The sequence below is a fragment of the Melanotaenia boesemani genome, chromosome 17 (assembly GCF_017639745.1).
Source record: "Melanotaenia boesemani isolate fMelBoe1 chromosome 17, fMelBoe1.pri, whole genome shotgun sequence".
Lineage (NCBI taxonomy): Eukaryota > Metazoa > Chordata > Actinopteri > Atheriniformes > Melanotaeniidae > Melanotaenia > Melanotaenia boesemani.
In genome coordinates, this window is record NC_055698.1 from 14,535,247 (window position 1) to 14,549,790 (window position 14,544).

At 37.8% G+C, this 14,544-nt stretch overlaps 1 protein-coding gene across 1 annotated transcript; it reads right to left on the reverse strand.

Annotated features, from left to right (window-relative positions):
- Positions 1–1,206: 1,206 nt before the first annotated feature.
- On the reverse strand, positions 1,207–13,104 carry mrpl3 (mitochondrial ribosomal protein L3). The gene is made up of 10 exons (XM_041967015.1): positions 12,907–13,104; positions 9,946–10,127; positions 9,758–9,849; positions 7,974–8,072; positions 6,308–6,407; positions 6,136–6,196; positions 5,825–5,933; positions 5,641–5,718; positions 5,233–5,310; positions 1,207–1,437 (listed from the first exon to the last, which is right to left on the reverse strand). Exons 1-10 carry the CDS (start codon positions 12,978–12,980, stop codon positions 1,288–1,290), a joined length of 1,023 nt encoding a protein of 340 aa, XP_041822949.1. The 5' UTR covers positions 12,981–13,104; the 3' UTR covers positions 1,207–1,287.
- Positions 13,105–14,544: the final 1,440 nt, after the last annotated feature.

Below are 14,544 nucleotides of genomic sequence, written 5' to 3' on the forward strand. Positions count from 1 at the left end.
AGTCCTGCACATCCTTTCCTTTGGTAATCAGAGGCCACAGCTGCACAAACCAGGACAGTCTTTGATTTCTGCTCTGGTGCTATAACACAGAGCAACCCCCCCACCACCCACCTACCCACCCACCTCCAATTTCACCCTCCCTCTCGTCCACCCCCACAGGAGCCTGATGATGTGCAGGACTTTCAAACGATATTACCATTTCAAAGCCCCACTGCTGCCTTATAGACCTACAAGCTATAGCATGTTAGGATGGAGCTTGCCACAAACTGCCTCATCACTGAACATCTTTATTTCCAAATGAGAGCCTACCACTTCATGTTTCACATTTCGGGCAGCAAGCTGCTGTGTGCTGTTTCAATTAGGGAGCAGGCATCGATGCTGTGTGCGTCCACAGTTGTTGCAGGCTATCCTGTGAGGCCTCTCTGCATCGTGTCAGTATTTCCAACAAAAGCCTCGTTACTGCCGCTGTCAATTACATTGCAGACATAGAGCAGAGGCCAGAAAAGTGGGACTGATTCACATGCACGCCTCTGAGAATAAGTTCTTTCAAAACAACACTTAAACAGCTAAAAGGACATGATTCAGATTAATTAATTACCGTTCCATTCATCCAAAAAACAAGAGATACCCACAAAGCAGCAATGGGTATTTATCATCCCCAAACAGTCTCTCATTTAAATACTGCTGAACATAAACACACAAACAGGCTTAAGCGCACAGCAGTTCTTCCTGCAATATTAATGTCCTCATTTATCCTCTTATGCACAAATGTCAACCTTTGTCAGCCTTCATTCCTGCCTCTCCCTCTCTGCCCTCTTTAGATGCCCTCCACACCTTCACCAGCTCCTCCCTCCCTTTCCTCCCTCTTCTACTCTTTTGTATCTGCTTCTATGCTTTATGCCCAATTCACCCCTTCCCTCTTCTGTCTGCATTCCCCTCACTCTTTCACTTATTGTATCCAGCTCACCACCTCTTCCTCTCCTCTACCCTGCATAGATATTACACATTTCTTCACCATATCTGCCTCTGTTTTTTCATTGTCTTTTTCTCTCCCTCTTTCTCTCTGCTTGGGGATCCTCCAGTGACATCACTCCTACAGTTACCATGGTTTCAGAGGAAAGGGACAGTAATAACCGTTTCTATCAAACAGCCAGGCTTTGAGCCACTGTATCTCTGCCTCAAACACAAACACACAAAATCAAGACATTCTTATGAATTACTCTTTATTATAGCGTACAGATATAGTTAGGATGCTCGGGTAAGAATTACATCTGAGGGAGTCATTGGTCAGGTCAGTGTTAATGATTGCTCTGTGTGAACAAACAAGTTTTCGTCGTACAGGTCTTCATCCAGGTCGGTCTCCTCTTCGGTAAAGTAGGTGGGAAAAGGAGGGTTGAGCAGAGTGGAGCTCCTGTTTGGCATCACAGTGTCTCTCACCTGCATCACAAACACAGTTACACATTAAAGCTGAAACAAACCAGTATCAGAAATTCTTTTATCTAAAAACTGACCTTGATTATGTGAAGACCCCCAAAAGATTTTAAGTAGCAATAATTTTCATGGACTTTAATAGTTAGTTTGAATATCTGACATAACAAACCAGTGTTAAAAGTTGTATTTTAATAGAGAAACAAGCACAGTGATAAACATTTGAAAGCTTGGGAGAGCATCATCCTCAAAGAAATTCTGTTTAAACTTGCTCGTGGTCATCATGTAGTCAGGTGACAATGTGTCTGCTGTGTTTCTCCATGCATGACATCAGACAAAAAAATACTGACTCTCTCCTAAGCTAACTAAGGCTGAAGCTGCATTCACACTGGAAACATGCCAGGAAAATAACTCATTCTTACTTAATGAATTAGAGGAGTGTTACTTATTGCAGAGCTCGCTAACTTTTAATATGTGGTCTGTGTGGCAGCTAATGATTTTAATTAAAATGCAGGCACTTAAGATCATTTAGAAAATACTTGTTTGAAAGTACTTCATATTGTTATCCAAAATCAGACGGACACCAAGTGATGTAGCAACTGAGGAATATGATGAATCTGATATAATATAAGATGAACACATGATGAAATTCTAAGAAAAATGGGCAGTCAGATAATATGCTTATGATTTATTATAATATGCATTTTGTGTTTTGTGGTAAAAGTAGCTCTTCTATTATCTTTGTTTTGCCAATGAGGGTCTTAAGAAAAAAAATAAAAAATAAAAATAGTGCTGGTCAATGAAATACTGATTGAAAGTCTTAAATCTTGAAGCTTATTATAGACCACCTGATATTTACAAGCAATACTTGTCAGATGTTCAGAGATGCAGTGATAAGTTGTCTCAGATGTACAAGCTGCAAGATGCTTTCATGACAGTTTTATAGGTTCTATCAAAATAAGTTTAAACTGCGCTGGGAAATTAGTTCAGCCCGAATGATTGATAGAAGGCATATTTTCTTAGTTTTTTCTTAATAGACTACATATGATTCCCTTTCAAAAAACTATTCAACAGACAATATCGTTAGGTTATCAAGGTCAACGAGACATTTTATGAGGGGCAATACTTGTTAAGCCTGCACAAGCACATCACAGTTCAAAGGCTGTTCATAACGTTACGTTGTTACTGTTGATAATGGCCAAAAGTAGAAAAGAAACCATCCTGACAAATTTCTTTCATACTCTATCTCACACACAGCTAAATTATTTCCATGTTTTGGTTTTGCTGATTTTTTGGGCTACTTTGAGAGGGATGAAGATAAATTCCAGTGCCATTGATATAAGGACCAGAAACATGCAAACACAGCTTGTTTTAACATGAAAATAGAAGCACTTTTCGGATGGCTTTTGAGAAATACAGAAGATGCTGTGAGTCAAATTGTGGCACAATCATCCATCAGCTTGTCAGTGCAGAGACTGACACGGTGAGATTGTACTAAGAAACTGATAGCACGTAAAAACGAGGCTTCAAGTCATGCTCACAGGTCACTGATTCGTTACACTGCTGCAAATTCATTTTATACTGACAGCAGAAAAAACCCTGAGAATGCAAGAAAAATAGCACCAAATCTGCAAATTCCCTTTTATCCTTGAAAACAGCCCAAACCTATTGAAACAAGTTAATGAATTAACAGTAGTTCGCTGCCAGCTCCAGAAATCAATGTAGCTCACGCATCAGTCGATCTCTCCCACTCTGTCAAATCACATCCTCTGCAATAGTCATTCATCGAGTAAAAACCTCAGGAAGGCCAAATTATTTACACACAAACTAGCCCTTCTCCCCCTCAGCATGAGACGCCCTGTACATGGTTCACAGACTCAAACTTCTCGATCAATAACCCACATGCGAAACATTATTTTCAGACACAGCAGCCTAACAACCCTACAGTCTGATATTCACCAAAACAAGCTGTCCTAAGCAGAACTGATTATACTGGACTCTGCAGGTGACTGTGAGAGAAGTGAGGGATCCAAAACGACAAAGGAGCAGCAGCCGCTGCAGTTTATCCCAACTTTGATAAAAATGGGATATACTGCAGTTATTTCCTGTCCTGTAAACTGCAACACTTCATGTTGTCGATTACATATAAAGAACATTTTTTTAATTTTACTGCACAAGTTTGCTCTTGATACTTTTAAAGACTAAAGAAATCACAATCAAATAAGAAAACTGTAACCGCTGCATCACTGCTGGAAACTGTCAAGCTAGCTTGTGCTGCCATCTTGAAGAATGAGAAACAGCTGGCTGCTAGTGATGATGAAAGAAAATTAATGTACATGGGGAGAGGAGGCGCATCGGCATTCTTCAAGAGGATTGATAATGCCCAGTCTGTTTATGTCCTCCTCAGAGAAAAAAAAGAGCAGACAAATGGGGATCAATCCCAGAGAGCCTAATTTCAAAGTTTCCCATATGCTGCTCTGTGCAATTTATTGTGTTTAATAAGTGACACATGGAGGAAGCTACAGCTGTGAACCATAAACAGATTTTCTTTTTCATTACTTATATATAATTTATGCAATAAATATGCTAATGTCAATTAGATGGTAATCTGCATGACAAATTAAGAAAAAGAAAGAAACTTAGCTGAGATAATCCTCTATTCATAAAGAGCCCAATTTGAGTCTGACAGATTTGATGGCTAACATTAAGTATAGAATTCATATCAATTTTTCTCTGTTCACATCCTCAAGACACCCTCTCCTCACCATCGTGCTGGGGAATAAAATGATTAGATCAATCAATTCCATTTGTGGCTTGGGACAATTCTTTAAGAAAAATTTGACTGTGGTAGTTTAGGCTTTGCCTTTCATCCTCCTTTTGTTTCACACAGCAACATGCTGGCAAGCGTGACCAAGATTGTAAATTGTAAATGACTGTGATGGACCACATTGGTACAGCTCGTCTCATCATTTAAGTCAAATCATTTTCAGAGCTCTCAGCTTAACAAATCATTTATTAATGGAGGTTTCATTTTATTCTTAAGATGAAAATAAAAAATAATTTGTTTTCTTTATGTTACTTTTAGGTTGTTGTCCTAAAGACAAAAAAAAATCTATTAAATGGAGTTTGATGAAAAAAAAACTAAAGGTTTTCTTTTTTAGGCCATATCAAACAGCCTTACAGCCACTGGGCCAAATCCTTCAGTAATTGACTTGGTTATAAAAATGTAAATAAAGAAATTCATAGAAAACCTTCTTTTAGGTTAGCCGCAGTTTAAAATGTAATCAATAAACCACGGTGGTTCCTCAATAAATAGCTGACAGTGATGTGCCTCACAATAATGAAAACAAACAATGGACAAACATTATTAACCTGCATATATAGCACTTGGGGCAATATAATCTAAAGGGAATAGTTTTATATGTGTGTAAGAGAGAGCGAGAGCGAGAGAGAGAGCGAGAGAGAGAGAGGGCTGGGATTGATGAGATGTAAAGAGTATTTGTATTCATTATTGCTTGTCCCCAAAACAAATAATAACCTGTGTGTATGCAGCACTCACACACTCATGAGGCAAGCGCTACATGCCGAGTATGGAGATGGATGCTGCAGATATTACTAACATCATTACGCTTCCATTCCCACACTGAAAACACACAAACACACACTGCTGATCCAGCACAGTGTCAATGAAGATGAATCGCACCGTCCTGCAGGTGTGATGGTGTTTTGCAGGTGCAAGGTCACTAAGCATGCTGGAGTCAACCAGCTACTTCACACTCTACTTTGTGTGTATTTAATTTTTACCTTCAGCACACAGTTCCTATGACCAGGGACAGAACCGTGAACATACAGCACATTAAACTTGGTATTGACCCTCCATATCTGTAAGACAGAATACAATAGAATAGAATAGAACAGAAGGGAATAATTGCAACAACATAGATAAGACAAAATATAACGTAGCTACAACATGGTAAATAAGATAAAGTAAAAAATAGCTGCCAGAATATAATATATAATAGATAATATAGTTATTGCAACGCCTCTGTATTTTAATTAAGGCACAGGTGTTTAGAGCAATATAAAGTACACATGAGACAGCTTACTAAGCCACATGTGTGAAGAGGCATTTTTAAAGAGGCAAATTATACTGCAACAGGAGTCAAGGACACTCAAGTTTAAAACCAAGAATGTGTTTGAATCTGCAGCTACCTTCAGCCCGTATGCCGTGACGTAAACGTTGCCCATTTGGCCAGGCATCTTCTTCCCCTTGAAAACTTTGGCTGGATCCTAAAGGGAGATGAAGAATACCACACATGCTCATATTAATGGATTATAGGAAGCCAACTGTTTGTATTTGGCATGGATTTCACAGTATGTGCATGTCACGTCTTACCCCTGGACCAGAACCTCCTGGTCTGCGATGAGTTTTGGTTTGACCATGGCTGGCTGGCTGACCTTTAAATCCCCACCTCTTCATTACACCTTGGAAACCCTTACCAATGCTGCACAAAAAAGCAATTAATGTAAGCATACAAACTCGTGTCTAAGAAGTGCATGATATTATTTCTTGCTGCTTCGGGGGCTAGAGAGAAAGTCATCCAACTACAAAATATGATCTTGATGCTCAGAAGAGCAAGAAGTACAAAAGAAAGGCCAAAACGATGTCGCAGAAAGGAGAGAAAAACCTGGCAGAACAGAACTTACGACTTGGCAGTGACGTCCACATACTGGCCTGGACGGAAATGTGCTGCATACAGAGGAGTGCCTTGACACACAAGAAACAAGACTACGTAAGAAATCTTGTACCAGAGTTAAAAGAAGATAAGAAGAATCTGTGTTTGGCATGGGAAGAGCTGTGAGTTAGCATTCTTCTTACCTGGCTTGATAATGGCATTATCAGAAACTTTAAAGGTGGTGGTTTTCTGTTTTGGAGGTACTCCTGCCTCCCTGAACATCTCTACTTTCTGTTCAGACCTCTGTGAATCACCGTGATGGAAAGAGTTTGATAGTTGTGGGTAAAAAGAAGAAAAAGCTGTGAGCAACAGTTTGACTTTTTTTTTTTTTTTTTTTTTTTTTTTTTTAAATAAACTCAGAGCCTGTTATAACTTCATGGGAGCCAAACACACACACTTGTAAGCATACGCATGTTATCTTGGCAGTGAGCGTCTGACATTTGCTTTCACTTTTCTCACTCTCATCTCAGCGCCTCCAGTCACTACTAACTCTCCCTCTTCCCTTCTGTTGACTGAAAATCAGTCTGCCAAAGCTTCTCCCTCCAACAAACTCTGCCTTCGACTAAAGAGTGATGTGGCTGTGTGAGAAGGCTTTAAAACAACTTGACAAGTGAAACACTGAACTGTCAGGCATCCATCTAGACCCGGTGAATAAATTACACCTTCATTTTTTCATTCTTGCTATGATGTTTTATTTTTACTAAAAAGATGTATACATATAATATCAGGAAGCACATTAAATTATTTTAATTCTTATTATTTTTTTTTTAGAAAAGGGAGGGTAATATTCCCAGTAAATGTAGTACTGGTGTAGCCCTTTATGTGAGTGCACCATCATGACATGCTAAAAAACTACCTTCTGATTTTATATTACTGCAAAGTGGTTTCTTCTAGACATTTATGCTTTTCCTGTAAGCATGTTAGGGAAGCTCTGATTGGCCAGAGCTGCCTACTGCCCATGACATCAGCCTACATTAGAAATCTGGGAAAGGATTTGCAGGATGAGTCCTCTTTTCTTAGTCTTCACAACAAAATAACCAAATATTCTTTAATATGACATTTTATTTTATGAGGACTCTTAGCATTTTCACATATGTTAACCTGTGGACATGCAGTTGAAGCTAGTGATAATGCTAGGCCCATTAGCCATGCAATGTGCTAGCAGCAATGACTTTACTACTGTTGTAATCAACTGGATCTTCTGTTCTGCTGACACTAGGGGTGAATCAAGACTGTTGCAGTCAACAGCTGAACATTTGGTGTGTTCTCCGCGTTGTCGAGACATTTACAAGCAGGAGACGTGGCCCCTTGTGAATTACTAAAATAGCAGAATGTGACTCAAAACTTGTGGTCATGCCAAACAATCTGTCAGTTGGGCTTCATACAAACGTGGGACATGGTGATGAAGACGAGTAACAACAAAAGATCTGCACTACAAGTGAGGCATTTCGGGTTGGGTTTCATAACTCTGCAGATGTTTCTATATGCACAAAATCTCCCTGATCACACTGAAGAACTCCAAAGACACTGTAGGAGCTCATTGAAGGTACCAAATGGGAATGAATTAAATTCAAATGCATTCCTGATTGAAAGCCCAGGCTATTTCAGCTTTCCATCATTGCATCATTTTCAGAGTAGATACAAACTAGAATGTGAGAGTTAGAATAACTTTTTCAATAATACTGAGCCTTACAAACTGATCCAAAAGAAAACCTGGATAAAGAGTAGAAACTTCAACTTTACAGGCATTTTTGACACATGCAAAATTAACACACATGTTAAAGCTAAAAATGATTTACAATTACTTACATGGAATGGCGATACATTTTTCCCCCCGACAATAAGAGCAGCAGTATGTCCATCATATTCTTCTTTGCACAGGTGCTTTATAACATGGCAGTCTTGCACCTGGGAATAAATGCAATAAAGCTTACTTCATTAATAATAAGAGACACAATGTTAGCACAGCGTTTAATTAAAAGATGGTCTGATTGCAGGTTTTGGTGCACAGTCTGGTCCTACAAAGCGGCAACATAAATGCATAAACAATTAGGTGGAAGTCGCTGTCGTAAAGAATATCCATCCACAGGGTTAATAACCTAGCACAATATTTTTTTGTCTGCTACAATAGAATGACATCAAAGACATATAGTATAAAATCAGACTTTGCAAGAAAATCGTCTGAGACATACATCGTTATCTATATGCAATAGTGAAAGAAAAAAAGGTACATAAAAAGTTACTTTTCCAAAACAATAACTGGACCTGTCCTGTATTTAGTTTATATAAAACATTAAAAAAGGCAAAGTGGTGGCAGTACTTCTACCCCAAGAAGGCAAAATTCAATTTCCTACTTTTCATTTTGCACATATTAGTGCTGGTTCAGCTGCAAAGGAAATGAGTAAATATGACAAAAGTGAAGAAGAGGCCACTCTTGCAAAGGGGGGGATATTACTTTCTTTGTGGCTTTGACTGATAACAAGAAAAGATGGCAAAATGAAAAGATTACTCTAATTGTTCGTGATTTTTGTTCATAGAAATTTCATATTAATTTTACTTTATTTAAAAAAATAAATGGTTGATTAAGGAAGCAAAAAAAAAAAAAAACTTAAAAGACAGCTGTCATACAAAAAATCTCAGGACTTCAAAAACTGTAAAATATACACATATGTATAAGCATACACACTTAAGAACACATATCTGGCCACTGGTGCACTCTCTGGGATGTTGCACCTTTACTTCCGGCCTCTAGGGCAGCCTGTAGCCTGGTGTTGATTTTACTCTTCAAGGCAGCTGTCTTCAAGCCATCTTGTACATGCTAACTTGCAGGATGTAGCCCAGAATAAGCCTGATTGCCTCAGGAAAACGTGTTACTGTCAATCCAAACTCTGCTCTAATAAGGTCCGGTAGCACACGAAGGCTATCACTGAGCAGTGGACTGTTTGAGCCATCCTTCAAGGATTTTCAGAACCACCCTCCAAAAAGGCAGCACTGGTGAAACAGTTGAGTGGAGCACAAAGAACTGTGCCCACATTTTTTTGTTACTTTTCCAACATCCATTGTCCTTGGTTCAGTCTATTTTAATAAATTAGTATGCATAAACCTATTTCTAGGATCCGTTGATGGCTCACTGAGATCTCCGACTGTTAACATGAACATAGCACTGAAATAATATTTTTCTTACGATTCCCACAATAGTCAGTCGTGTTCAGGAAAGAGTGAGTGCAGCCATGATTTTCTCTCAATTTACTTTACTGACAGAATATTCAATGAGATAAAAACGTGATGTGAATAAACCTGACTTCAGTCTGTTCACACCTTGTTGTAATGGAGGAGAGGTTTCTTATGTAATAATGAAGTATTTCAAATGCAAGATCAAAGACTGCGTTTGAGATCTGAATGGTGTTCAACAATTCCTATTCTTCCATCATACTCTACAGGACAAAGCAATTTATTTGACTGCTTTTTTTCTTTGACCTGTTGGTCATTTCAATTTAGATTGCAAACATTAATGCTTATCATTCTTGAAGAATGCCTGCAGGATATCTGGCTACAAAACTTAGAAAATAAACTGGTGTATCTATCTGTGTTACCTGTAACATGGTGACTGAATGTCTTTCTCCTGTTTTTGTCCAGATGGGAGCCATCCCCAACTTGACAGCAACTAACCCAACTCTTCGACTACCTAGAGAGAGGACAGATGAAAGGGCAATAAATGTGCTCTCAGTCAACAGGAAGACGGCTTGTGATGGACACCGCTCTCACTAATCTTGGCACCCACCCTCTGTCCACTCATGCCGAGGCCATGGCTCATCTTTGAGAGGGTTAAGCTTTTCAGCTGTCTGTGTTCTGTATTCCTCTGCTGTGATGTTTCTCATGTACTTCTGGTTGTCTTCTGTGAGGTGTTCGTCTGACCATGTTGTCGTCTTTACCGTTCTGATACAACCCAACAACTGAGCAGGACTAAAACAGAGGAGAAATTAGAGAATTGTTTCCAATCAAAACTACAGGACAAAATTGCACAAATAAAAGCTTTGTTTTCCACAGCTGTATTTATCTGTTAACTTGCCTTCTTTAAATATCAAACAACACTGTTCAAAACCATAAAAGCATCTGCAATTACATTTCCAATCATGACAGCCTTTCAAAGCTCACGTAAAAAAAAAAAATTGGTTTCCACTTTTTTCTTTTTTTTTGCAGTAGCGCCTATTCTGAATCAGAACATTAGTGACAACCACTAAATTGATGCAATACAATAAGAAATGTCCACAGCAAAGTAAAAGTGCTCATATTTGCAGCTGACAACCTTGTAAATATAAGTGACTGACAAAATCTTGGAGAAGCGCTCTGGTGAAGTCTCCCTAAAAGTAAAGTCTTGTTCTGAAACCTTGTGGGAAGTAAATGCACAAAAAGAAGAAAAAAAAACAAAAAACTTGTGTTACACTTTTTCCATCTGAGCATTTCTGTCACAATATTTAGGACCTTTTCTGACACTTTTAACAACTTTTTTCTAGGAAAGCAAACAGTGAACAATATAATAGCTTCACGCCAACGATCCCTATTGCAGGCAAACAAACAAAAGCTCTTGCTGATGCTTTCGCTTAATAATACTGCATGCTCCAAGGTCCTGCCACATAGAAGTTTCAAAATCTTCTAAATGAGAAGCAGAAAGGAGCATAACAGATAACACAAATCTGAATGTGAGTCAGACAAGAAATATGAAGGTATCTGGTTTCTTTTTGTTCCTGTCAGGAAAATAAAATGTACATTCATTTGAAAAGGAAAAACACTCTTTCAACTACAAGGTTTTACCAACCAGAACAAATTTTAAATAAATGTAATACTAAATAAACCAGGTGATCCTTATCAGCTCATAAAATGAAGTAAATTCAACCTCAGATTAACACCACATCACATGTGATGACATTTATTTTACAAAAATCAAGTTAAATTGCAGAAACCATAGTAATCCAAGTAATCATTTTCTGTATAGTGTAATCAGGTCAACTGACCAACTCCTCCTTTGCAAATACAAGTCAGAAGCTCAGAAGGGACTGGGCCTTTGCAGTGGCAGCACCTAAACTATCTGAAAAAAGCAAGGTGTCCTGGTCATATGGCTGCAAAACAAGCCAAACTCACCACCCCTCCAACACCGTGCCTGACAGCTGGTTTGGGTTTTGTCTACCAAAAATGACATCTATTTAAAAGACTTAGTCCTGGTGCCTTGTTTATTTGTAGAGGAAAATAGGTTCTCTCCTTCTAAACAAGCCATACCTGACAGTAATAACAAACTAGTTGTGAATAGAGAATTGATCAGAAACTGTGGTCTCTCCTACACAAGCTGTAAGATGCTGTGTAATGCCCTTTTTCATGTTGCTGGCTTATAGGTTTATCTCCTGGGAGGTAGTTATAGTTACAGGACTGTTTCTGAATACAAGTAGCTCACATTACCCTGAGGCTAAACATAATACAATTGGATTTTTTTTTTATTGTGCTAGTAGCTGTACTTGCATTTAAAATTGTAAACATACTCTTTACTGATAATCTCAAATATTGACTGACTTTTTGTCTTACATTTTCATCTCATATGGTGAACAAATCTGCCTGGGATGTGGCACAGGACATCTGTTTGTGTTCGGAGTATTAAATCTGGTGGCACAATAGTCACATGTCCTTCACATTTCCTTTTTAAATTAACTTCACCAGTCCTGCCTCAATCTCCAGCATCATATCTAACACCTCAAATGAAACGTTGTGCCAATTGCCAACTGAGGTTTTATTCCAAACTACCACTGCCAAGTACCCATGTAGGAAATAATTTTAGTGTCTGAACATTAACGAGTGCCCACCCCATTGCAAGGAGACAGCTAGAAATATATTTTTGTGCCTGGCAAACAGCAACATACAGAAACTGTGAACAAGACGAAAGTAAGTTTCTGTTTGGTTGATTATTTCTTGTTGTAACAATGCTTATTGGCAATGATTTTATACAGTAATTATGGTTACTGTATAAGGTTTATTGCCAAGAAGCACTGTTGCAACTTACAACAAAGCATTCATTGCCAAACACACATATCCTCATATTTTGGGCTAAGTTCATATTCCATATGAAGAAAAAAATGCTACAAAACAAGCCAAGCCTATTCGTTCAGATGCGTGTAATTTTTAAAAATGAATGTTACGGTTCTGTTATTTTCTGGAGATCCTCTTTCCACTGCTGTTAAATCTGTTCACCAAACAGTTTGCACAGAATTTTGTCTTGTTGCTGCTGACCCAGGCAGCCAAAGATTTTGAATGTACTAAGCAAAACAAATGCTGTATAGCAGGTATGCTGCTACCCTCTGGTCCACGAATGTACAAGGGCAGTTTGGGGATTAATGTCATTAGGTAATGATTATACTTTGGGATAGGTTTCTTCTCCGTAAAAGTCACCACATTATTTGTGAGTTCTCATGTAGAACAAGGAGACGCTCAATGTCACACTACTTCAGAGTTAGATACATCTCTTTGACAAGGTTTTAGCATGGTTAGCAGGTAAAAGCGCAAACTACACGCTATCAGTTATTTTTCAAGAAAAAAAATGAAACTCCCATCTTGTCTCCAGCAAGCACAGACAAATAAGCTGGCCCTAACTCTTCGTTTAATAAGAAAATAATATCAACTACTCATTGCTAGGGAAAAGCTCAGCTTCACAGCGAACCCGTTACTACTTCTTCCACAAGTAACCACTTAGCATCCTTACCTTTCAGCTGCTACACTCGGAAAAATGAGCCGAGTTCCCCGCTGAAACAGAAACCGGCAACCCAACGCCGCCATTATATTCTTAATCCGCGAACTAATACATAGATATAACAGTGCTAAACTATAAAGACGTGCAGCATAAGATATGCTAACACATGTCTTCGTTCACTTCCGTCCTGTGAGAAATGTCACCCTTGACATTTCCGGTACGTGAACAAAATACTTCCGTTGCACTAGGGTTAATGCCATGGGTTCCGCAGGTTGGTTTATTTATTTATTTATTTATTTATTTATTTATTTATTTATTTATTTATTTATTTATTTATTTATTTATTTATTTATTGTGCATATTAATATATTTAAAGTACACTTATAATTAGAAGACAACTTAACTACTCACAAATAAAAAGAACATTATTATTATTATTATTATTATTATTATTATTGTCATGTTATTGTTATTTATTGTGTATTAAAAGAATAACAAATAGGGTGAAGGAATTTCCATTAAAAGACTTCCATTCCTTGGTGCTGTCATTTAATCAGTTTTCTTAACGGCTATCATTTATGCACTAGTGAAATAGAGGTAAAATACATGAATAAAACAGAATAAAATTAAATCTTTAAGTGCTGTGTATCAGCTGCTGTGAAACTGAACCTTTTTTACTCTCTCAGTATAGCTCTGATGATTGGGGTAGTCTCTGAATAGGAAGCTGATATCAGGAGGTTCATGTGCTGAATACTGATCTGTCAACGATTAAGGCACGTATAGAGAGTACTCTCAAGACAGCCCAAGTTTAGTTTGCCCTAATTAACAGCATGAAGATTGGTGAAATAATTTATTCTTGCATTTTAATGTCTGTATGAAGGTGTCTGTGGACTGATAGTGTTATTTTTGTGTGAAAAGGAAGTGTGAATATTATTTGAACCACTGTGGAGTTCCAGTTCATTCAGTACTGAAGCATGGTTGTACATGAGAGAGACAGAAATGTGTGATAAATTATTTCACTTTAAGTTTGTATATACAAATAAAATGTGCCTTTAGAAGCTAAAAAAAGAAAAGAAAAAAAAAAACAATCAATAAGCTACGTGTTCTTTATCTTCATTACTATTGCTCAGGAATCTCAAGCACTGATCCTCAAGGTTTTAGATGTTCCCCTGCTGCAACACACCTGATGCAAAGCAAATGGATCGAACATCTTATTGTGAAGTTCGAAACAATTATCCATTCATTTGAGCCAGGTGTGTTGAAGTAGGCAAACATTTAAATTTTGCAGAACATTGACCCTCGAGGACAAAGTTTGAGATGCTATTGGTCATTCATAAATATGACATAATTGCACATAAAAAGTTGTTGAAATCATAATTTGCAACATTTAAATAATAGTTTGCACATGCAAAACTGTACCCACAACATAAAGGTTCAACCATATAAATAAAGCATTTCAGATTAAATAAGTACCAGCTGATATAATAAAGCTTAGTATTGTTTTCACCTTGTAAGTGTTATTGCACTTTGTGGGTATCATAGCTGAAGCCATGAAAGTTACGGTCATTAAACATAATCTTTTATATCTTTGATACCATGTAGCTTCTTTTACATGTCTTCGATCTTCTGTCTATCTTTTAAATTTTAAAG